General features: G+C 42.0%; 1 protein-coding gene across 1 annotated transcript in view; it reads right to left on the bottom strand.

Annotated features, from left to right (window-relative positions):
- Positions 1-23990, bottom strand: part of KCNH5 (potassium voltage-gated channel subfamily H member 5) — a 149404-nt gene that overhangs the window by 98527 nt on the left and 26887 nt on the right. The window contains exons 5-6 of the mRNA XM_059848193.1: positions 11843-11958; positions 6910-7302 (exon numbers count right to left, since the gene is read on the bottom strand). Coding sequence (XP_059704176.1) covers positions 6910-7302; positions 11843-11958 — 509 coding nt within the window. The remainder of the gene's footprint in view (positions 1-6909; positions 7303-11842; positions 11959-23990) is intronic.

Below are 23990 nucleotides of genomic sequence, written 5' to 3'. Positions count from 1 at the left end.
TGGAGGAGGTAAAGCCTGTTTGAAATGCAACCAGCAAATCATTCCCAAAAGAAATTTTTGAGCTTAGCTACTTAAATAGAGCTTAGCTCCAAAATCCCTGGTTAGCTCCTTATTTCTGCTTTACTGGAGTTAATGTTAAAATAAATCTTCTAACTTGTATCAGAAATCTTTATTTCTTGGTAAACAATTAATATAATAAAGCTGCAGAGCTACCAATCAAAATGAGCAAATGACAAAAAAAAAAAAAAGGTGACATTTCTGATTTATCACCACTTTAAGGGCAGAATTTAGAGTTGTATTCAATTATGTAGACACACACGAGTAAAGGGCTTTCCTTCTTCTACACCAGCTATCTAGATTCCAGGTCCAGATACAAGCAGAGCCCAGTTAATACTTGACCCTGCATCACTGGAAGCAATGGGAGTAGTGACTTCAGTGAGCAAAAATTTCAGTCCTTACAGCAAAAGGTAAGCAAGCAGATTTCTTAATGCATTTTCCAAAGGTACCCCTAAATTTATTGCTTGGGATTTATCTCCTGGTTTTTACCAGAGGGATGCAGAAACTTTCCTTTTTTTTTTCCTCTAACACAAATGTCAATAAGCTGTAACATTATAAATAAAATTCCAGTGAACTGTTTATGGCACAACCAGACAGTGCAGCACATGTCCAGCAGTAAATAACTGAGGTTATAAAGAGAAGGGTGATTGCAAAATATTTCTTCTAGATGCAAGGTAAGGGGGATGTGGCATGTTGCACTACTTATTTGTTAGTGCATCAGTGTGCCTAAAAAAAGGGGAAAAAAGACAGCATCATGAAATAGGATCATCTTCACTCACTCACAGGGGAGGTGGGCAAAGGACAAAATAGGAACTTGTGCTACTCCCACCAGCTTCACTTCAGTGAGCATCTGATCAGATTATTTCATTTCCTCATCTCCTTTGTAAGCCTTCCCTTCTTTTGTGAGCAAAAGGGATCACACAGGACTCCAAGCTTCCCTTGAAAGTGCTCCACAAACAATTTCCTCTGCTGGACTCTGTATCAGCTTATACAGCTCTGACTGAAGATTTTATTTAAATGGCTCGTACCCAACATCTGCTTCCCACTAATATATACATCACATTAAAATAAAACATTTTTAAAAATGGAATAAAGAAAGACCACTGGGACATCTAATTACAGTTCAGTATGCCATAACCCACATCAGAGAGGTGTATGAGGCTACCAGGTCACCCACCACCCCCTGCCCTGGCTCTGGCTCGGCTCCTTCCTTTCACAAGTTGCCTCTCACATCATGGAGACTTTCAGGTGTTTCCACAGGGAAACCTGCAGACATATCCCAGACCTTGTACAGCACAAAAGTATCTGGTTAAATAATTAAGAAAAAAAAAAAACTAAAAGCTGATTAATTAAACGGTGGCAGAACTTTAATAAAATCCTAGAATAAAAGCCAAAGAGAAGAGATGCAATTCTGCAAGTCAGAGCAATGGGGTGATAAAGGTGACTAAGTGAAAGGGGTGAAAATGGTTGAAATTCTACAAAATATATACCTACAGTGAATACATTTATAACTTAATACCATACCCATGCCACTGTATTATTCTATTATTCTAGTGGGTTTTCACACACTACAACAGAATGACAGCTTTCTCCATATTTAATTATTTTCTGAGTGCATACCAAGGGGGAAAATGCCAGGTCCCAGGGTTAGTGCTTCTGTCATTACTTGCCAGGAATTTCCATTGTAGTTTAACACTTGGCTGCAGCCAGGATTTAGTTCTGGGAATTATTTTTTCCACGTCAGCCACCAAGATTTAAAAAAGCTAGCTAGTCATAGACTGTACTTCAGAGCCAAAGTCACACTCTTGAAAGACACCAATTTATCTTCACCTTGCATACACCACTCCGCCTGGTGCCCAAAAACTCTCCTTCAAATACCTCCCACAAAGGGAATGTTTTCAGCAAAGCACTGCAGGTGTGAACATGGCTACACCAGCTTAATCAGCTTTTATTTGCTTTCAATTTACAGACATTGCAATTTTAGTTTCTATTAACTGCAGTGATACAAAGAAGTTCCTGACAATGCTGAAATAGATCGATAATGGCAATTAAAATAAAATTACAATTACAAGGAGTCCATGCTTTAATGTGCCCTGCATAGATCACTAAATTTTAAAGGCCACTGGGTCACGTAGTCTTACATTATTAAACAACAGGCACAGAACTTTGGTTTAGGTCATTTAAATTTCTCTGCTTTCATTTCCAGCCATTGGCTTGCAAAAATAAATTTCTGCAGAAAGGATCTTGCAAAAAGGATCTTGCAAAGGATCTTGCAAAAATTAATTTCTGCAGAAAGAATCTTTTATACAACTCATCTGAAAGCCATCTGGATGCCACCCTGACCTTGTGTCCCTTTCTTCACAGTACGTGATATGTCATTTCAGGACCATGTTTCTGGCAGAGAGCAGTTCTAGCTTCTAGGTATTATTCCATGACAAACTCAGAAATTCATGAATCTCAGTTAAAATTCCCAGGAAAAAAACAGTATTTTTCAAAATAGTAAGAGGCTTTCTCAACTGAATTTAACCCTTAAATTGTGGAAGAATTTTCCATTTGGCCAAAAGCTTGTCCATCCATCTAGTTTGGGGAATATTTACTCAAAATACTTACTTGCAAATGCTCAAATGCATGTGAAGACAAGAGCCAAACACCTGCCCAAAATCCTGGTGTCCTGGGATGCCAATCAATGTATTTGGTCCCAAAGGCAGATGTTAGCATGGTTTGACCATACCTGATTAGCATTCTTGGGCACCTGTAAATTTGCTGACGATTTCATCACAATATAAGGCTGATAATTCTGACTTGTGTGAAAAAAATGGTTACAAACAATTGTTTGGTGGCCCAGAGTAAGAGAGGTTGGATATTTATCTCTCCAATAGGCAGAACACATATAAAGGCCAAGTCTCAAAGTACCATAATTCTCCAGTTTCAAAAGCAGGGAGTCATGATCCTATAAATTTTATAAACTGGCAGACACTTTTAGACTAAATCTGAAGTTTCAGAGAACTCTTATACTAAAAAAAAAAAAAAAAAAAAAAAAAAAAAAAAAAAAAAAAAAAAAAATTCAGCCAAGAGACTCTGAGCACACACACTCTGTTCTGGTTTATTCCCTGAAAACTGCCTGGATTCCCCAGTACTTACTTATGCTGTCTCCTGTCCCAGCTCTGTAAAGGAAAGGTTTTCTGTATGGTTTTGGTTTAGCCAGAATGTACTTCAGTGCAGGATATGCTGCCCAATTAGAAAAGATATGCATTTTTCTGATTTTCTAGGACTATCATCTTAGCAAGTTTCCTAATTCAAATGTCCCACTAAGGATTCCACTTTCCTCTCCATTAGTTCAATTTTCTCCAGCCTATTTTACCTTGTTTTCCTGCCCTTTCAATACCACTTAGGCACTTAATTCCTCATCCATTACATCATCTTAGATGTCAACAAGGTGTCTCTCATTATGTTCCCTTTCCCTCTCCCTCTCACACATCCCAATCCCCCTGAGAAGACTCCAACAGCCTGGCTCTGTAACTCCAGGCTTGGAAACCTACACCTCTAATTCTGCCTCAAATCATCTTAATCCCCCCCAGTTCTCAATTTGTGTCATAATCCTCTCCATCAAATCCTTCCACCAAGGCTCTACATGCACTCAGCAACAAAACTACTTTGATTTGCAGTCATGTTTGCCTCAGCTGGGAACTCCAGCCTTCACCTAAAGTTGTCTGTGAGGGAAAGGACACAGTTCCTACACTGGATGCATTTGAAGGACTAAAACCTTTGGTAAGAAAACACACATTACCTTTTTTCAGCCTTTTTTTTTTTTAATCTTTCAATTTATCTCCTTAATTTTGGCATCATAAAAAACACTCTAGTGCTTAAGGCATCTTAGTTCACCTCAAGCACCTGGATCACATAGAGCAGTCTACAGATACAACAGAGAGACAAAATCCCAAACCTCCTTGGCCATATCCTTCTTCATGAGTGAGAGATCTGCCCATAGGGAGGAAAAGAAACCCCCTCCAATAGTGCTCCCCCTTCTAATCTAGCTCCTTAACAACTAGCAAAAAATCATTCAATGCTTTATGTGGGACTATAAGGGTCAAATTCACTCAGCTGGATTTTAGGGCTGCTCACTCTGATATGGGTCCATCCCTCACCACCACACCAAGAACCCAAAGAGCATCAGGACCTGCACCCAAGGTCTTTACTGCTAAGCTCACTTTCTGCAGTTTTATCTGAAATGCCACAATGATCAACTTTAAGACTTTTATCCAACACTCAGGGCCAAGAGAGAGAGCTAAAATCTTGCAGAATCAAGAGCTAAAAGAACTCTTCTCTCTCCTGCTTGCCTTAAGAAGGAAACAAACACTTTCTAATGAGAAACATTGCTTTTAATCAGTCTCTCTCCCAAATTAAGATTATGGATTTACTTATTCTTTACCTACAAACTGTGTTTGAACACCCTGTTTCTGGGCAGCCAAAATGTTAAATCCCAGGCAAGAAGCACCAGTTAAAATAAATGTTAAAAACCAAATGAAGATAAAGAGCATTAATAACTGCAACCACCCTGAACACACTAACCAGCTCAAAAGACTTAAATGTCACAAATCAAGACATATCACAAAAAAAAAAAAAAGAAGATCTCCCCTGAAGGACATGGAAAAGAGAAAATGCAGACCCAGGGAGGAAAGACTGACTGTTTACATACCTGTTTTCAAAATCACTTCAATTCTTTTCAGACACTAGGGAAAGCTGGAGTTGGAGGGGAGGGAAATCAAGTAAATATAAACCTGCTGGAGGCTTCAGAGCCGTAACACAGTGCTTCACGACGAGGGAATCTGACTGTTGTCTCCTTTATTAAAAAGGAGTTAATGTTTCATTTGTTTGAAAGTAAATGACAGCTGCTCTAGGATCACTGGGGTTCATGATACCTTGCTATCTTTATTACGTTTTGATTAAAATTTGTCACTTTTGGTGTGTCTCAATTGTAATGCTCTGTCAAGATTTTCTTCCCTGTCACGAATATTGCAGATAGTTTATTTCCCATGTATATGTTAGAGAAAGAGGTTAACCTCATCCTTTAAATCTGTCCTGCTTGGGCACAGAAATTTTCTGTTTGTTTTACATATTACAGCACAAAAATCTGGAGATAATGCTGCATTTTTTATAAAAATCAGGCTTCCCTGAGTCTGAAACTGGTTACCTTAAAAAGATGTATTACCTCTACAACCTTGCTAATATCACCTTCTTACACATCCTGACTGTACAACCTGGTTTCAGATGGGCAGCCCTCATAGGATCTTGAATTTAAGCTGCAAGTATTATCACTTCTGTCATATTTGCTATAAATAAAATGGAACAATGTCAAAAGATGCTGCTCAGCACGCAGAGGCCGGGATGGAATTTAAAAGGAGCTCTACAAAATTTGCAGCAAAGCCTGCATTAAAAAAAAAAAAGCATGTAGGTTTTATATAGTGAGGATATGTAAGTGCAGAATTGAGAATTAAAAACAAACAAACAATCCCACTAAACGGTGTTCTAAGAAAAAACTGCTAAAATGTTCAAAATGAACAGAGGCTTTTTCATCTGTTTATGGCCCTGAAGATAAAAAGCTCTAGAGAAAAATTAAAACAAGTCCTAAAGCCATTACAGTTCCATTTTAATAATGAATTTCTGTACACTGACTCGTGCATTATTTGTTGTAGCTATTGCTTGTTTTCTGTATTAGCTTAGGCCGCAAGCTCGACTGCATAAATGTTATCACTCTTAGCTGTTAAAAAGCTTTCATTCAGCATCTATCTATGATATTTATGTCCTCTCTTCTCAAACAGTTTCTCAAATTTTAGCTGTAGTTGAATAATTGTACCAAAAAATGGAAATAAATCTCCATCTCAAACAAACATTTTAAAATGGCATTAAAAAAAAAATTACAGTATGGTTCAAAAGGTAATCCTAGGGCAGGATTTTAAAAAATGCTTATTCAGAGCCATTCCCTGCTTTCATATAAGTGGCAGATTTGTCACCAGATTCAGCCAGAGCAAATACAGAAATGTAATCAAGGCCTGCAATGGGCAAGAGCTGCCCAAAGACTGAGCTGAAAAGGAAGGCTGTGACAGGGGACATCCCAACTGGCCCAGCCCACTTTGACAGGGATTTGCAACAATGCTTTTGGGATGACATTCAAGCCATTCTAAAGCCCCCATCTCTAAAATAAACATCCACACATGGTACTGGAATCCTCAGACACCTCTCCACCAACACAGGAGTGTCTTGCTGGTAAATCCCAGCAGCTCAAGACCACCCCCCTGTATTTGCACAGAGCATGAGCTGCCTCACTGGGTGATGCCTCTGGTTTTAGCTTTTCTATTTTTCAGATTCTGTGCTGCTTTAGTGTGTGGGTCTGGGCTTCATAGGAAGGGATGGTGAGCTCTCTGCATCAAGTAGGGAGACAAAACAATTCCTTCTCTAGCTGGGGACCAAGGACAAATGATCCAAATCTCAGGCCCAAGAGCATAAACAGCGTGGACTGAAGAGAGAAAAACAAGAAGGATGGGACTGCATGGGCTGGAGGTGGAACTGGACAATTAACTCCAATATGCAAATGGGGCAGAACTTACAAAAGTCAGAGAACTCGTGACTGGTTGTCCATTTTGTGACTATTTTGGTTCATCTTGGGTGTAGCCCTGGCTGGGCTCTTGTGCTGCCCAAGGTGCATCCATTGAGGCCTTTTAATAAATCCCTACTTTATTCTTTAACTCTGTCTAATCTCTGCTTTAGGTCAGCCTTCACAAGGCACCAGGGAAGAAGCTTCTAAATGAATCCTTAGTTAAAACAATCCTTTTGAGACAGACTACAGCCACTTACCTCATCCACATTCTCAAAGGCATTGATGATGTCATATGGTAAACAGGACAGAAGATCAATCACAAACCACGTCTTCAGGTAGTTCATCCTTATGAGCTTGGGATCAGATATAACCTCTCCCCCAGGGCCAACAAAGGTGGTGTGAAAGTTCAAAACAATGTCAACCAGAAAAATAACGTCCACTACGCTGTCCAGCACCAGCCAGGCAATGTTGTTCTGCTTTGTCTTGAAGGACACGTTATATGGAACCATGATTGCTGTGTAGAAGGTTAGAATTAAGATGACCCAGTCCCAGGTGGTCTTAAAAGCACAATAATGGAGTATAATGTGTGGTGGAGTCTTTGGAGCTTCTTGCTTGTACTGAGGAAGAATATCAGATCCCAGCTGGAGAACCTGTAAGAGGCAGAGAGGCAAATGTTACTGTTTTCAGTGAATAGGATCCAGTGAGGGGTCTTACAGACTTCTGTGAGGAGCAGCAGAGATGGGACTGTGCTCGTTGGACATTGCAAGGCAACCCACAGTTTCTAAATGATCTGATTTATTTAGGATGTGTAGAGGCAGCTGTCACTCAATGAATGGGAGCAGCACGGCATCTCAGGATATTCCTGCAAAAAGGAAGGTCTTTGCAGATGGACTGAGGGGAAACCATACCAACAGCAAGGGAAGAGAGGCTCCAGACAGAGGTTTTGGGTACTGCCACACCAGCAGATGCTTTGCAGTTATGAACATAGAATCATAGAATGGTTTAGGTTGGAAGGGACCTAAAAGATGATCTATCTCCAGCCCTCTTGCCATGGCAGGGAATCTTCCACTAAATCAGGTTGTTCCAAGCCCTATAAAACCTGGCCTTGAACACTTTCAGGGATAGGGCAGCCACAGCTTCTCTGGCAACTTGCTACCATCCCTCACCAGCCTCATAGAAACGAGTTTCTTGCTAACATATAATCTAAACATGAACACTCATTCAGATTTGTAGTTACAAGACTAATTATTTGTGCCTGACCTCTTTTTTAAATCACTGCTGAGCCAGAGCAACACCCTGTCAAAGGTGACCCCAGCCTTGCTGGCTGACCTCCTAAAATGAGGCATTAAGTGCACAACCTCTGCCTAAACCCCTGCCAATATCACACTTCCTTCGTATTTTCTTCAAAAAGTTGTTGCTCCCACAAGCTCAATATCACCAGTGGGTTCTCCTTTATTTCTTGCAATTACTTCTCATTTTTTCTGCACAGGACTATAATCTCCCACACGCTCACTGCTGTAAAACTGTGGAACTGGTAACACTGCAAAAACCAAGCCAAATTCACTTAAGGCATTTCCAGCTAATCTAATTACCTCTTATCTCAGTGCAACACAAGAAACAAAAGCACAAAGGAATGCACACGTGGCAATTTATTGCACTGACAACTGAAAGATCCATTTGGAGATCCACCTGGGGATCTGAAGTCCTTATGGGATAAAATAAGTAATTACAGCAACTTTAAAACTCATTTCAGCCCTACACCCCCCCCATACTGGGTGATGCACCGTATTTCCAGGATTGAAAACAGCAGCCTCAGATGTGTGAAGCTGAGGATCCTTCCTCAGTGGAGAGGAGTAAATGGCTCTGAATAAACTATATAATAACTAAAAATATGAACTCAAGCACCACAGATAGGGATTCTCCATTAATTCTTTGCAGTCTTGCCTTTTAGGTGTTTTTAAGAGAAAGCTGTTACTGAGATCAGACAGTAAAAGTCTGGCTCTGCTGAAAATCTGTTTCTCCAGGAAACCAATGGATCACTACAGCAGCCTCTCTCATTCTGTGATGAGGGATGTGGCTTCCCAAGATGTCAAATCTGGGCCAGTGTCAGGCTGAAGGGATGCAAACCTGCTCCTGCCTACCTGTTCCCACCCTCCCTCAGCCCATATTTAGCAACCAGGATCTGTAGGGAAAGTCAGTGGAGCTGACACAACGAAAAACTAACTTGTTACATTAATTAGCTATTTCTTTTCTACAGGGTCAGCAGAATTGCACAGATTTATCCCATGGCCAGAAAAGCACTGCACCCACTACACAGGCAGCAGTGAGAAAGCAGCAGAGACCTCCAGGAGCCCGTGGCTGCTCCCTTTGCCAACAGCCTCGTGTCACAGCAGCCCCAGTGTAACACAAAGCCCTCTGTGGTCCCAATGGCACTTGCCAAAGACAAGCACAGATGCCAAACCCCTGATGAGACCTATAAAAACATCAAACTCCAGGTGTCCCTCCCCCAGTGCCCAGGACAGACTCACTGTCAGCACTTCTATACTCCTATAACCACTGCAGCACACTGAACTTGTTGGTGGATCCATGGGTTTTTCCCTGGAATTAAAGCAGCAATCAACACAGTCATTTTCTCACAGCAGCCTTGTGAAAATTTCTTTCAAAGTGAAAATTTCCACCTGCACTTAACACACCATTTTGGCTTTGCCTCATAATTTGGTAGTTTTCTTCAGATATCTCTTTGGACACATCAGTGCCCAACACTTTGCTGATAAATCAGCACTGGGACTTCTTTCCCTGGTTTCTTCAGGCCTGTTTGTTCCCTGCCTTGTTCACTGGGGCAGGAGCTGGAAATGTCCTCACTAGAGCTGGAAAAATAAACTACTTAGGGCTCAAGCAGAATGTGATTAACATATGCTTATAGTTCCCAGTGCCTCTGGTGGTGGAGTGCTTGGGAGCTCCCACGATACTGTAAAAGCATAATTATTATTCTTAACATAATCTCATGCTGAGTTTGACATGGTGAGTGGGTGGCAAGTGGCTGTGGAGACCACTGAACTATAATGATTATTTCTTTCATGCTGCATGGATTTTTAATCACCAAAGAATACACAATATCTTGTTAGTCAGCTGCATTCACCACAGACTGTCTGAATTATTCCTGTATACAGCTAATAAAAATGACTGGTAACTGTTAAGTCTGATAAGGTGAGCAGCACATTCTGCAAGGGGATGAGCTATGAAGATAATGCTACACCTCACATACAGAAATATAGAAAATGGGGCCTGTGCAGGGATGGTGAACCCCCCTCAGTCTGCCTTCCTCACAGCACTTTGCCTACAAAGCACTTTCCAGCCATAAACCACTTTTAAGAGAGGAGTTTGCACACTCTGCAAGCAACTACTCCTGAGTACAACCTCATCCCAACTATTCCTGAGCACACCTACTCCCTTATCTGAGGTTTTGCTACTGCCTGATCTAACTCTCCCTTGCCATTTATTTTTTCCTCTAGCTATAGTGGTCCTGGTGAACAATTTCCTCCCTCATTCTATACAGCTGCTTTGGACTCCTTTGAATATCGTTACCATATCTTCTCCAGTCTCCCCCTCTCCAGACTAAACCAAGAATGGCTGTAACTGGATTTACAGGACACTGAAACATCATGAATTTGAAAACCATGAGGTGTCAGCATTTCTCCAAGCTATTGGTATGGGATCATTCAAGGGAAAAAGCCACACTGCCAACACCTGAAAACTGTGGGTTTTCATTATGATAATTTGAGATTTTTATTATCAAAGTTCACTAAAACCAGAAAGGCAATGAAACTAAAAAACCAAACATTTAAAGCTGCTATCAGTTCTACAGGATAAGTTCTCTGGCATAAGGGCTGTCTTTTTCAGTAGCTCATATATTTTGACCCTGTATTTTTGAGCAATTTATTTTTCATTACCGGTGAACATGAAGATGAAGGCAGTACCTCTGTTTCAGAAGTTAACCTGAAGGTATTCACTCGTTGCACCACCTGCACTGTTAAGGAGATATTTGCAACCTGCCAAAGAGTTCATTTCATCAGGTCTGAAGACAAAAGTGATGAGGGAAATACTGCAGGAATGGCTCTGCAGGAAAGTCAAGATCAGGGTATATATGCAGGCTATGGGGACCCAGTCTGGGATGCTTCCAAAGAGGTTTCTCAAACAATCCCATTTTTCTGGGAGAAGGACTCAAGGACATCAATCCTGGTTCCATGTTCCAGCACAGTAAAGAAGCACATTGTGCACCCCAAATTAAGGAACACTCAGGAAGCTGAGGACTGTATGCACAGAAATACTGTCATTTAAGTAAAAATGTTTTTATGACCTGTGCTAAAAACGTGAGCTTGCCACATGGAGCTGCTTTACGACGAGTAGAGGCGAGGCTGAAAAAAATCAGAGTCAAAAAAAATTTTCCTCTAAGAACATCCTTTCCCAATGGGAATTAGGGTGGGTTTTCTTCCCCCCACCTCCCCAGGAAGGGAGCAGGCTGGTGTCCAACCCACTGTCCTGGTTCAGGGCAAATTTTAGAGAGAATCCCCAAGGGGCTCCTCTAGGAAAGCAGATTCAATCGGCCCCTCCCCTCAACCAGTCCGGGAGAAAATACCTCCTTGGAGAAAAGTGGGAAAAAACCTGTTTATTAAACAATAAAACCTAAACAATATTAAACAATAAAACCCCTTGCTGCTCCAAAAGAGATGACAAACCCAGAAAGTCCCTTCCGTGGGCTGCAGCTCAGCTCACTCAGTCCCTTATCAGTCCCTCAGGGCTGGCAATGCCGCGGCCCAGGCCCGGCCCGGTGGGCCTCAGGTGGAGCTGCCGGTGCTCTGCTGGGTGTTCAGGCCAGAGCAGGTTTGAACAGGTCCAAAGAAAAGGGAAAAAAAACCACAGTCCAGGGAACTTCTTTGCCTCAGCCAGCTAAAACTAACTAAAACAAAGGAGAGCTCTGTCCTGCTGTCTGTCCATCCACAGACATCGCAGTCCAGGAGCAGCAATGTGGAGGAGCGAGTGCAGAGTCTGAAAACAAACTGTGTGAGTCTTCTCTCCCCCCTTCACTCTCTGGAACAAGTCTTAAAGGTGCAAAACTTATTATTCCGCATGAACAGAACAAGACAATTGGGGATAAAAGCATCAGATAGCCAACCCAGGCCAGCCACTTACTTCGGCCAAGCGGGAGTGCTTGTGCACCACCTCAGCCTTGTTCATCGGCGTCAGCTGCTGCAGCACGCTGCGGCTGTTGGTCAGCGCCCGCGTCAGCCGGGCAAACTTGGTCCAGCCTGCAGGGAAAGAAGGGAACCGTGTCAGAAATCACTTCAGAACTACTCAGGCCTCATCTAGGGTTAGTAAAGCTCCTCTCTGCTCAGTGATATTCAGTCTCAGACCTGAGTGGTTTCTCTAAATTGCCGCACAGAGCAGCTTCAGGCTCCAGCAAAAGAGGGAAAATACTGCTCCTTCAAGGCAGCACAGGTAAATGTGAAAGGAATCAAAACATTCTTTCTTCTGCCTTCTGGAGACATTGTGTTAGAGGGATGACATCCTGTTTTCAGCCTTCTGGGGACATTCTCTGCTGCTGAAATCTAATTCTGAGCCACTGAAGTTGATGGAAAAGCTGAAGGAAAATCCTTCCCGGCTACAGAAAGGCTCCTGGTGATTCAGGAGCGCTGGAGCAGCCCCAGAAGTCTGATCCTTAAGTCTTTACTGGTTTTTGCCCCAGCTAAACTTCAGGGACAAAAATAAACTGGAAAAAAATTAAAAAGACTGCACCAGCAGCAATGCTTCAAACTAAAAGAAAAAATATCATTAAGCATTTGAATTCAGATTAAGAACTCGATTTCAAATGGCATTAAGAAATAAATTTAGCTATTATACTAATGATAAACACCTGCTTTAATTGTAGCCTAGGACCCACCCAGTGAGCTGTCCCTGAGGAACATTTTCCTGCAGCACCTGGCAAGGAGCAGTTTGTTACTGACAGCAGCACCAGCCCAGGGACATGGCAGCAAGTCATTCCTGCTGGAAAAACACCCCAGTGTTTGTGATGGTATGGATGCATCAGTGGAGGGGGCAGATGGGTGCAGCAAAGAAAACACCAGGATTTTCAGCAGCGTAGCACCTCAGTATTGAGCAGGACAACTGAAAATCCAAGTGTCTTTAGGAAGGAAATATATTCCCAAGGGCACAGAAGGAGATGCTGGATTCAGTTAACCAGGTATAATGTCATTGTTTTATCAGAGAGCTGTGGATAAAATATCAAACAAGTTACAGACAGGAAAGGGGTTCAGGAGAAGGTTTAACTTTCATTTAATGTGAATGCTGAGTAGGTGAAAATTAAATGAAAATATTCATATCTGAGAAAGGAAACATAGCATTTCTACCATAGAATCATCACAGAATCACAGAATGGTTTGGGTTGGAAGGGACCTTAAAGATCATCTCATTCCAACTTCCTGCCATGGACAGGGACACCTTGCACCAGACCAGGTTGCTCCAAGCCCCATCCAACCTAACCCTGACCACTCCCAGGGATGGGGCACACACCGCTGCTCTGGGCAACCTGTGCCAGTGCTAGGCTTATTTTTAAATGCCTTTTGCTGATAGGAGTCAGGGACTTGGGATGTAAAGGGAAGCCCCGAGGGAGATGAAATAACAAGCAGGGAACAGAAAAAAACAGTAAAACTTCAAGAAAAAATTATGTACAAACTTGGCTTTGCCATTTACCACATGCATATCACATTCATCCAAATGTAAATCCATTGTTCATCATTTAACAATCAGAACAGCTTAAAATATCATGACACACCACCAGCACTGCACAAACATTTGTGTCTGGCTATTTATACATGACCTCAAAAATGCACATAAAAAATTCACTGGAAAAAGGTAAAAATAGAAGCATTTTATTAACTTTTCAAATGTAAACTTTAAATGTGAGCTTTGGATATGTCTCATGCTTCTGGAGCTTACAGGGATATTCAATTAGGAATATGCACTTTCCCTATTTAACAAGGTCAAGGCAGACTACAGTGATCTGTGAACTATTAATTTCTATTAAAAAATCCTTGTGCTTTTCCTTTCCCTAATTGTCTGTAAAACTGCAGGAAGGAGACAGCTTTAAAACAGAAGTCAGAACTGTTCTTTATTTTTCTAAACCAGCCATTTCAAAGACCAAGTGAGCCTGGTAACAGCATTGTGACAGCTCTGCCCCAGCATTTCTAGTAATTGCTGGAGGCCACATTGCATGCAGGTGATTTATTTTGGGTCACTGCAAACACACAGCAAGAAACAAGGAAAAAGACCAGCTCTCCTCCAGGAAGGTGTTTACACACTTCCAGTCCTGGGCAGGTACTCACACACTCATGTACTCAATCATGGTCCTCTTCCCCCAGAAGAATATTTCCCTGTGGTCCATAAGGACAAATATGGGCCAGTCCCCAACCTTTAGTTTGTCATCCTGCCTCACAGCTGATCCAAGAGTGATGGAAAAGTGCTCAGCAAAAACAAAACCACCACAGACAACCTGCTGGGTGCAGCCCAAGTCACTCTCATTTGTCACATCCCAGTGTTGTCACTACTCCAGCTCCCGACAGGGACATGGGGATGTCCAGCAGGGAGAGGTAAAAGCCCTGTACCTAAGGAGGTACAACCCCATGGACAATACATGCTGGAAAGTGGTTTGGCAGAAAATGGTGTGGGGATTCCCAGAGGACTGAGCTGAACATGTCCGTGGTGGAAATTCTTGGCTGAGTGAGACAGAGAACTGCCAGCAGGTCCAGGAGGGTGATCCCTCCTATCTCCTCCTCCCTGGTGAGGACAGTTCCTGCAGTAAGGAAGATTTGGAGAAGAGAGAGAGGCTGGCAATGACAGGAGATAGCTTCATGTACCCTCTAGAAATCCTCTGTCATGGTGCTTTGCAGGCTGAGAGATCCCTCTCATAAAAATACAGGGTTTAAAATACCTCTCTTATGAAAGCAGAACTGGTAAGAAATCCCTTGTCACTGTTCTAGGTAAGAAAAGCATCTGTCCTGCATTAACCACAAATGCAGAATTCCTGGGGAAGTTAGGGAAGATGGAGCAATAGGCTGCACACCAGACAACAGCCACCCTTTTGCTGTAAAAATACAAAGAAAGGAAAAACTACTTTTTTTTTTTCAAATCCTTCTTTACCACCACATGAAATCATCAATGTCACGTGAAAAAAAGAAGCCACACATTTTAGCCTTCAAGGTTCCCACTCTGCTCATCTGCTGTGACCTCTTCTTTTCACAGGACAAACCATTTCATCATGTCCTTTCTCCACCAAGACCAAAGCTTTGCTTTGTGCCAGAGCAGACCTTCTGCAAAACCCTTCCAGCCTCATTTAGGGACTTCACATTTTCACATTTCTTTCAGCCCTGTGAAGCCCGTGATTCTGGACACTGGAAGCACAGAATACACTAACATGACTTTTTTCTCCAATTCAGCACCAATTCCAGCATTATTTTACCTGCTCCAATCTACCCATCTGCAATAGTGTGAAAAAAAAGTACCAGATTCTTTTGTTTCCTCTTTACAACCCAAGAGAATGAAAAACATAGCAACAGCAAGATGCTGGGTTATGAGTGGGAAGGTGAAAATGCACACAGGCTGCCTTGTGTCTGAAATAATCTGCACAGGGTACATTTCTCTCTTTCTTGACCTTGTTGTAGACTAGACAAGTTCAGAATTATATTTAAAACCAATGTGTATGTTTAAATAGACCAGGGAAAATTTGCATAGCTGCCTACTGCTGTCAATGTTTCTTCAAACGATTCTCTCCTTTCTTTTCCTCTTTAGACAGACACTTGAAAAGAATGATAATTTTATCCCAAGTATTAGTGACCGTCTGTCCTCACAGATATTTTAAGTCTGGAAGGAGTAAAGGAGATGCACAAATAGCAGGTGCAAGAGGGGCAAAAACAAAAATGTACTTATGAGAAAATGCAATACTTTTGATGCTCTCTTCAGCTCAGCTGGATTGCATCTTTCTTCCACAGCTCTGTCTGAAAAACAGCACCCTGAACTTGCACCACTGCACTCAGATTCTTGGGAATAAAAGCATCATCATCAGGTCACACACCAGATCAGGCCAGCAGCTGCTTCTCCTTACAAGCAGGGTGTTCCACACAAAGATGGGAACCACCTCAAATGGAAAATTCTGGAATAGCTCATAAATAAAATGATTGTTTCCCCTGGTTCTCTTTAATCACTTTCTTATCCAGGAACAAAATAAGAAGCATTTGTTTCCCTGCTTTAAAAAAAAACCTCTCATGATATGCATTCATTCTCAGGATCCAAAACAATGCTCTCTTAAACAGGAACCTAGCAAAATATTTGCCTGTTTCTATCCATTATTCAAAGTAAAATTATTGCATTCTCAGTAAACTGGGGGATTAACAGTTACAAGAACAAGACATGAAGAAGGCAAGCATGCTGATGGACATGAGCTAAACTACTCTCTGCCTTGGCCCAGCTGTAATGCTGCCCTTCCAAGCTGGCACCTTCTTCTTCCTCCATGCATTTTAGACACAATTAAATATTTTACATCCACTATTCTCCATGCCTCTTGCCCTAAACAGGACTGCCAATTTGACAGCTCTCTGACTGTGGGTCTAACTGAGACAGAGATGACTTTGTGATGCCCTTCACATAACAGCTGAGCCAGAGGTTTCTCTGAAGAGAAATAAAAACAGGAATACCAAATTAATTTTTAAAAAATGTAATTTTTCTAAACCTTGGATGCTGTGACACTGATTGAAGCTGTTGATGCTGTGACAGGATGCCTGGAGGAGTGCAGGAGCACAGGGGGGAAGTAGGGAATAGTCAGGTGAAGCAGTCAGAGCACCCAAACACCTCCACAGAGGAGGAAAAGCTTTCCAGAAGGGTCTGAGGAGCTCATTTAGCCACTCAGTGGTTTATGAATGTGTAGATTCATACACCACTACAGAAACTTCACGGTGCCTGAGGGGGAAATGGTATTTCAAGGTTAGAGCTCAATCCTTTTTTCCTTCCACCACCACCATAAAGTCCAAACTATCCTACTAATGTGCCTTTCTATCAGCTCCTCCTCCAACAACAGCAGTATTATGCCCACACATCTCTCTCCCTGGGATCCCAGATCCATCATTCTGTTTTACACTGGACAGCTGGGATGGGCACAGCTGTCTAACATCTCTGGGATGGGCACAGCTCTGTGGCAGCTGCTCTGCACAAACCTCCCCTCCACTGCCACACTCGCTGCTTTCTCTGTGTGCAAAATCCTTTCCAGACTCATTTAGACACCTCACATTTTCTGCCAGCTGCACCCTTGCACTGCCACAGGGACCTCTTTTTGCCCTTCTGGTCACCAGCCTGCTCCCCAACAACACAATCTGCAGATGGGTCCAGCACACAAACACCCCCAGGCAGCTCCAACACTGCTCCTCATCTCTGCTGCCTTCCCTGGGCAGGGAGAAACATCAGCCAGATCCAAGATATTGATGCAATGTATGGCAGAGCACCAAAAAAAAAAAAAAAAAAAAACAAAAAAAAAAACAAGAGAGTAAAATCTGTCCAAAGAAAGTGCAGCAAGGGAGGCTTCCCCAAGCAGAAGTGATGCTGAAATGGATGAGACAGAATCATTGAATCATTTAGGTTGGAAAAGACATCTGAGACTCTTTCCTGAAGGTTATGTGGAGACAAAACCTTGGAATCAGAAGGCTTTCCAAGCTCACAAAACTCACAAAACAGAAAATATCTTCAAATATAACTAAATGCAAGTGATAAAACCTTTAGAACCCTCACCATAATTTAATTAGGAGTTGAAAATTTGCAGTCTCTCTGACTGGGTTTGTGTACAGTTCCAAATGCAGATCTAACCACCCAGCTAGCAGCCACACTGAAAAAAAAATATTTAGTTCATAAACTACATTATGTTATTTTAAAGCTAAATTCATACATCAGAGTTTATGAAGAGTTTAAAATCTCAAGGTGAAATGTTAATGTCCTTTATGGTGCACTTGCTCTGAAAAACCTCGACATGACTAGCTGCCCCTAATAAAGCATTAATGCAGCTCTGCTGGGTTGCAATTAACCTTTTTGTCAGGGTTTGTCTGGTCTTAAATAATGATGACTTTTAAATCAGTGTAACAGGGAACTATCCCCTACCTTAGATTGCAGGGAATACACTTGGGGTAAGAATTATATTCAGTATACAAAAACAATTGCAGAGGGCAATTCCAGCAGTGCTTGTGTTGATTCCTGCCTGCAGGAGCACAGGGAACAGATCCCAGCCATGGGAAGATTGTTCTGATGTCATTGTGAAGCACAAAACAGTTAACATGCAGAATGCTTAAATAATACATAATTTATGACTTACCCACAAGAGCAAAGAGCTAGCACTGCTCAGAGTTAGGAAGTGTGGAATTCAATTGGTAACACAGATCATCCTTTGGCATAAAGAGTTAGCATGTATAAATCCAAACTATTTCTAGACTCTCAAGCAGTAAAATCATGACAATGGCTGGCTGTTTGCTCTTTACTGCAGGCAAAGTATGTCTGAAAGAGTTCACTGTCTCTCTGAAAAACTTGATAATCCCAGTACTGGGTTTTTAGAGACAGAGGGGAATAAACAAGATTTCTGAATAAACAGCTCAATAGTCAAACAATGTTCAGTCATTCCCATGGTGCAGTAAAAATATTTCTGGACTTAGAGTCTATTAAAATGAAATTCAAAATATTGGGATAAATTTCTGGAATTCAAACTCTGTGTGTTCCACTGTCTGAAAGTGCACTGCACTCCTGGGATAATTTTTACATCCAACCTCTCTTCTTGCTCAGTGTAGTCTCCCCAGTTACCATCCACCCACTGCAACTGCTGGGGAGCTCAGTATGGATGAAAAACTAATGGGTGATCTTGGGCATATCATTTTACCTCTCTGAGTTTCAGCTTCTCCTCCTTAAAATGAAGATAATGCTAATTACCTAATTTGCAAGCCATTTTGAGATCTACTGATAAGGAGAGCTAAGATTTATATAACTCTAGACTACACTAGGCATACATTTTAAAATTACAAAATATTTTTAAATTTAATTCTCAAATACCCTTAAATGTACAGCGTCCAACTTCTTTAATTTCACTTTTCTGCAAATAAGGCTAAACTTTATACACAAACACAGGGCCACTGGGGAATTAGTTCCCAAAAGTGTACTAAGGTGAAATTCTGGGGAAGAAGAAGGGGAAAAAAATACTAATTACTGTCAATATCAGTTAAATGTCTTTTACAAGTTGGTCAGATAGCAAAGTGCTCATCCCATCACATCATCTCATCTTAGTTCTGCATTTAAATCACTCCAGAGACATTGAGTGGCCAAAGCTTCTTGCACAGCAATCTTCACCAAATTGACCCTTGTGTGACACTCTCAACAAGATAGTGAGAGCACACAGTTAAGTAAATTACAGGTTATATGGGTGAAGAATTTATTACTTGGCAAGTATCAAACAAGGAGCAGTAGAAAATAATAAAAATTTATTACTGGGATCCTTCTGGACACCAGTGGCCAGGCATCCTATTCAGTGCTTATCTCCAGGGTATCAAAGTCCTTAGAAAATGACTGATAGAAGTGTCAAATGACAGGAGGTTAGAGGAATGCTAAACAGCACTGAGGACAGTCAGGATGCTGTGCTTGATGCCTGGGCACGTGCCATTAAAACATGTTTTAAATGGAAAACAGTCACCCAGAGAAAAGCAATGAAAATTGTAACTCCAGCACAGGAGGGGGAAATGTCCCAAGCAAAGAACAGGTCTGAAAGGGATCCAAAGGTCTTGGCACATGAGCAATTCAGCATGTAATTGGCTTTGGCAAAAAGTCACCTGCTCCTTGGATACATAACAGTAAGAACTGGGCTTGGAGGCTGAGCAATGAGCAATAATGAGGAATTAGCTGGAAACCCACCCAGCCACAATAATTGCTGCAGAAACTCACTGGGGACCCAGGAGCATGAAATCCAGGCCACCACAGCTTCATCCCTACTGCTGCCAATGAGCTGGATTAAAGGGCAGCTAAAATATCCATGTATCTGCCATCACCAGACCTCCAAATTCAGTCTAGACAGAGGTTTAAGGAGCTGAACTCATTTACTTTATCAAATGGAGGCACAGAGATGAGCTGATTATATGTGTAAGTGCCTTAGTGGGACTTTCCTAATACAGTGGCAAAGAAGACATAAGAAGATGCCACTTCAAGAAGCTGAAGCCAGGCTAATTTGACACTTCTTTAATGCCAAAAGCCTAATGGAGAAGCACAAAGCACAGTAAGTAATGTAGTGGATGCTCAGCCTCTTCTAAATCAATACTGGATGCCTCCCTGGAGGGGATGGTTTAGTTACACACAAGTTCATGGGTTCAGCAGAGGAGCAACTTAGTGAAGTGGAATGCCCTGTGTTACACAGATCAGACTTTTAAACCCCACTACATTTATATTTATTATTTTAGATTTGGCAAATGATGAGCGTTCAGTTTTCTACACACAAAGTGTATCCATCTACAAACAGCTTTTGCTTCAAAGATCAGCTTCCAGTTTAATTCAGTCTCTCACAGGGCTAGATTTCATTTCAATGGGATTTCATTTTCATTGCACATTAAACTTCCAGAAATTTGCAGACAGTTAATGTGCATTGATGGGTTGCTGATGGAGCACACAAAGGGCTCCAAAGGCTGTATCAGATTCAGAAAAAAAGTACTTCATTTCTGTGAAAGAAACTAGACAGCCCTGGATATGGAAATGGAAATTCCCTCTTCCTCATCATGGTGGGTCTCCAGCAGCAGTAAAGCAAAAAAGGATACAGAGGGGGAGGAGAGAGTAGAAATAAGGCCTTGGAGCATCACTCCTGAAAGTGAGGAAGAAAATCTCTCTGTGACTATTTAGCCTGTGCAGTATCTGCAGAAAGTGCCAGCAGCACACCACTGAAGACATATTAGGGATGAATAACAGGGGTGTTTGTCCTGCAGGAACAGAAAAAAAGCAACCTTGGAAGGTTACTGGCAAGCTGTGCCTATCCCAAATGGATGGTTTAAAATACTACCTAAATTAGTCTTTTATCTGAATATTATCTGATTATCTAAATACTAAAAGAGATTCTCTCTCAGCATCATTGCACTGAGCTGTCTGCTCTTGGCACTGAAAACCCACCTGGTGTCCTGGCAAATGCCCATTCTTGTCACTCCTCCCAAACCAAAGCCCTTTCTCCCAGCCCAGGAGTCCCTGGATGCTGCACTCTAGACCCAGGGAAGAAGGGAGAACAGGAGGTGATCTCCCTGCTGCCAGGAAGGAGGGAAACTGCAGATCACAGCAGAAGGAAGCAGCATGAGAACAAGTGGGTCTCTATTGTGACCCTTGTTATTATAGCCACAGAAAAGAGCAATAAACACATGTTAAGGATATCCAAATTGTAACCTACTAAATTACTGTGATGGATTACTGTCAAGGTGATGTACTCAACAGGGTACACTGTGCTTCAGCTAAAGGTAGAAACCTTATTTTCATGCTCTAATCCCTCCACCCACTTCTTCTATTATCACCAGGATGGATACCCCCTCAAGGAAAAAAAAGGTTCCCATGTGCAACTAGTTATATATGCTTAATAACTTGCACTTATTAAAGATAAAAAAGGATCAGAATTATAGGCTTAGCAAGGATTAGCAAGACATAAGTGCATATTTCTGCAACTACTACACTTTTTATAGCCCTGTCACACTCTGAGATAGAGTTGTATCATTATATAGAGTTATATAACCATTAAGAGTTATATCACTGGATATAACATTACAAAGCATTACAGCATTGTCCCAGACAGGCTTGATTATCAGAGTCTGGCTCTAGCAAGTGAAAAGGGAAAAGAAAAAAAAAAAAAAAAAAGCAACTTCAGGATCCTGCTGTGCCATTTCCTGATCCCATCTGTTACCAGCACACTGTCCTGAGTTGTAGGGAGCTCATTAACACAACTTTGCATCCCGATTCTACATCCCATCATTATTCACTAGAACTTTCCCATCACTGCAGATGTGACAAGCCTGATGTTCCACTCCACAGAGACTCCAGATAACCAGGGAGAATCCCAGCCAATTCCAAACATTCTAAGTTTACATAGAGACCCCTTTTTTTCTTCACTGATGATAGCAAAGGGAATAAAACCATTGCACAACGAGGTGAAACTCCACTATTAACCAAAATTGCTGGTCTTTTTTTTTTTTCCTACACTTAAACTTTTTGTTCCACAGACTCTACAGCGCTCCTGGCTTCAAATGGTGTTAACATTTTAAGTGGCCCCATTCACCCTTCTAATAGTTAGGGCCCAGAAAAATGGCTTAATTTTTTTCCTGACAAATAAACAGAAGATTATTACCACTGTGTGTCTTTGGAGGAATTGAAAGTCTTCAGATGTTTTTAAAAGGCCATTGGGTAAAGACAGAATAAAAGCTCAGCAAGCTGATAAAAGCATCCAACTGTGACCTGACAATGGTACAAACATTTTAAAAAAAGATCCTTTGGGTTTTATTCACCTAAAGAAAATACATAATAGGATCTTTCATATGCTTGTAATGGCCTTCCACCTCTGCTGTGCACGGAGACTTGGGGATCTGGCCCTCTGCCACCACAGGTGGGACCTGCTGCTTGCTGCTGAATCCAGATCAGACAAATACTCCCATTAGCAAAGAGGAGCAGGAGAAGGAAAGGAGAGATCAGACAAGCACAGCACAGCTCCTTAACCAGAAAATAAAGCACTGGCCCAGTGACCACCCAGGGCAGCCATCGTCTCCTGCCTCACCACGAATTCTCAAACCTCTTCTTCTTCCACACTGCCCTCATCCACAGCTCATCAGCCACTGGCTCAGGAGCTGGGGCACTATAAATCCAAACCCAAACCAATGGAGGGGGTTCTGTCTACCCTCCAGAACTCCAAGCTGCCAGTGGCACCTTCACCCAGGAGGCAACACAACAACCAGGAGGCTGACCCTTCCTTCCATCATCAGTTTTGCTGCTTCTGCTGGAGTTGCTGGGGGATTTTGACACTTTTGACTGGTTAGACACTTTTTGAAGTAATTTTCCATTTACAAGGAATGGCTTTACAGCAGGTTTTGGTCACTGTTACATTGCCATACATCACAGGTCTCCCACGCATCACCCAGCAATAACAGATTGGAGCACAAGTAACAAGAAAACAAGTCAGTCCAATCTTCAGTCAACTGCCTGTACCCTCTCAGAAAACAAGGGTTTTGATCTCTGTCACTGTATTTTATGAGAGGAAGGTGGCTTTTAAATATCCCTTTTCTCAAGTCTTGCTTACAGTCCAGTAAGTTTCAACAGCTTTCTGGTCTGCAGCAAATTCACACCCCCCCCGGGTGAGCCCAGGAAAAATTTTCATTACTTTTACTCCCTCTGGCAAGCAAAGCTCCCTCCTCCTCCCTTCTTCCTCCTCCTCCTCCTCCTCCTCCTCTTTTCAGCATTAACAGAGCAAGTGGAGAGCACACAGGTAAGCAGAGACACACCATCTGTCACAGGGTCCCAGACCTCTCTGACTCCCTCTGCTCACACGGGGCTTGTCCCTGTGAAGTCAACTGCATTTGCTGCACTCAACAAACACGTTTTTAAACCCACATCAGGAAAAAATAAACCAATCCCACCTCACCCTGACAATGTGCTTTGTAGTAAGACAGCTGTTTCATTTCTCTGTCCTGTTTTCTAAACACAACAAGCTGCTTGACTCTTTTGGGCAGATCTGCATCCTCAGCACCACTCTCTGTCCCCCAAACCTGCTGTTCCCTGGCAAGGTCTCCAAAAGATGCCAACCCCACTGCAAGCAGGTCTGGCCAACCCCACCAGGTATTTCCAGGAGTGGGGACACACAGACACTCTTCAGTGTAGATATAACCAATGGCATGATTTAAATACCTCACTCACAGGAGCATGATATACTGAAGCTTCACAACAAAGCAACACACCTTTGAACAGTGCAGAACGTTTTGGTATGGAGAGATTATTGCATAATGGCATCAATATTTTATTCCTGCTGAATTTTTTATCTCAAATTTACTGCTCCCATAAGTAACACACAGTAACTCATCTGCACCACAGTTACTTATGTATTATGTATTGCATGGTCCTGGCAGAATTTCTTAAGAAATATCCTTCTTTTAAAAAGGAAAAAAAAAAAAATAGCCCTTTCAATGGCAAATCCCAGCACTCAGCAGCAGCATTTTATTGAAACCCTTTCCCACAAGACTTTAAAAATTCTCTGCCAAATTTTAACGTGTAT

The sequence above is a fragment of the Haemorhous mexicanus genome, chromosome 6 (assembly GCF_027477595.1).
Source record: "Haemorhous mexicanus isolate bHaeMex1 chromosome 6, bHaeMex1.pri, whole genome shotgun sequence".
Lineage (NCBI taxonomy): Eukaryota > Metazoa > Chordata > Aves > Passeriformes > Fringillidae > Haemorhous > Haemorhous mexicanus.
This window is presented reverse-complemented; position numbering and strand designations above follow the sequence as displayed.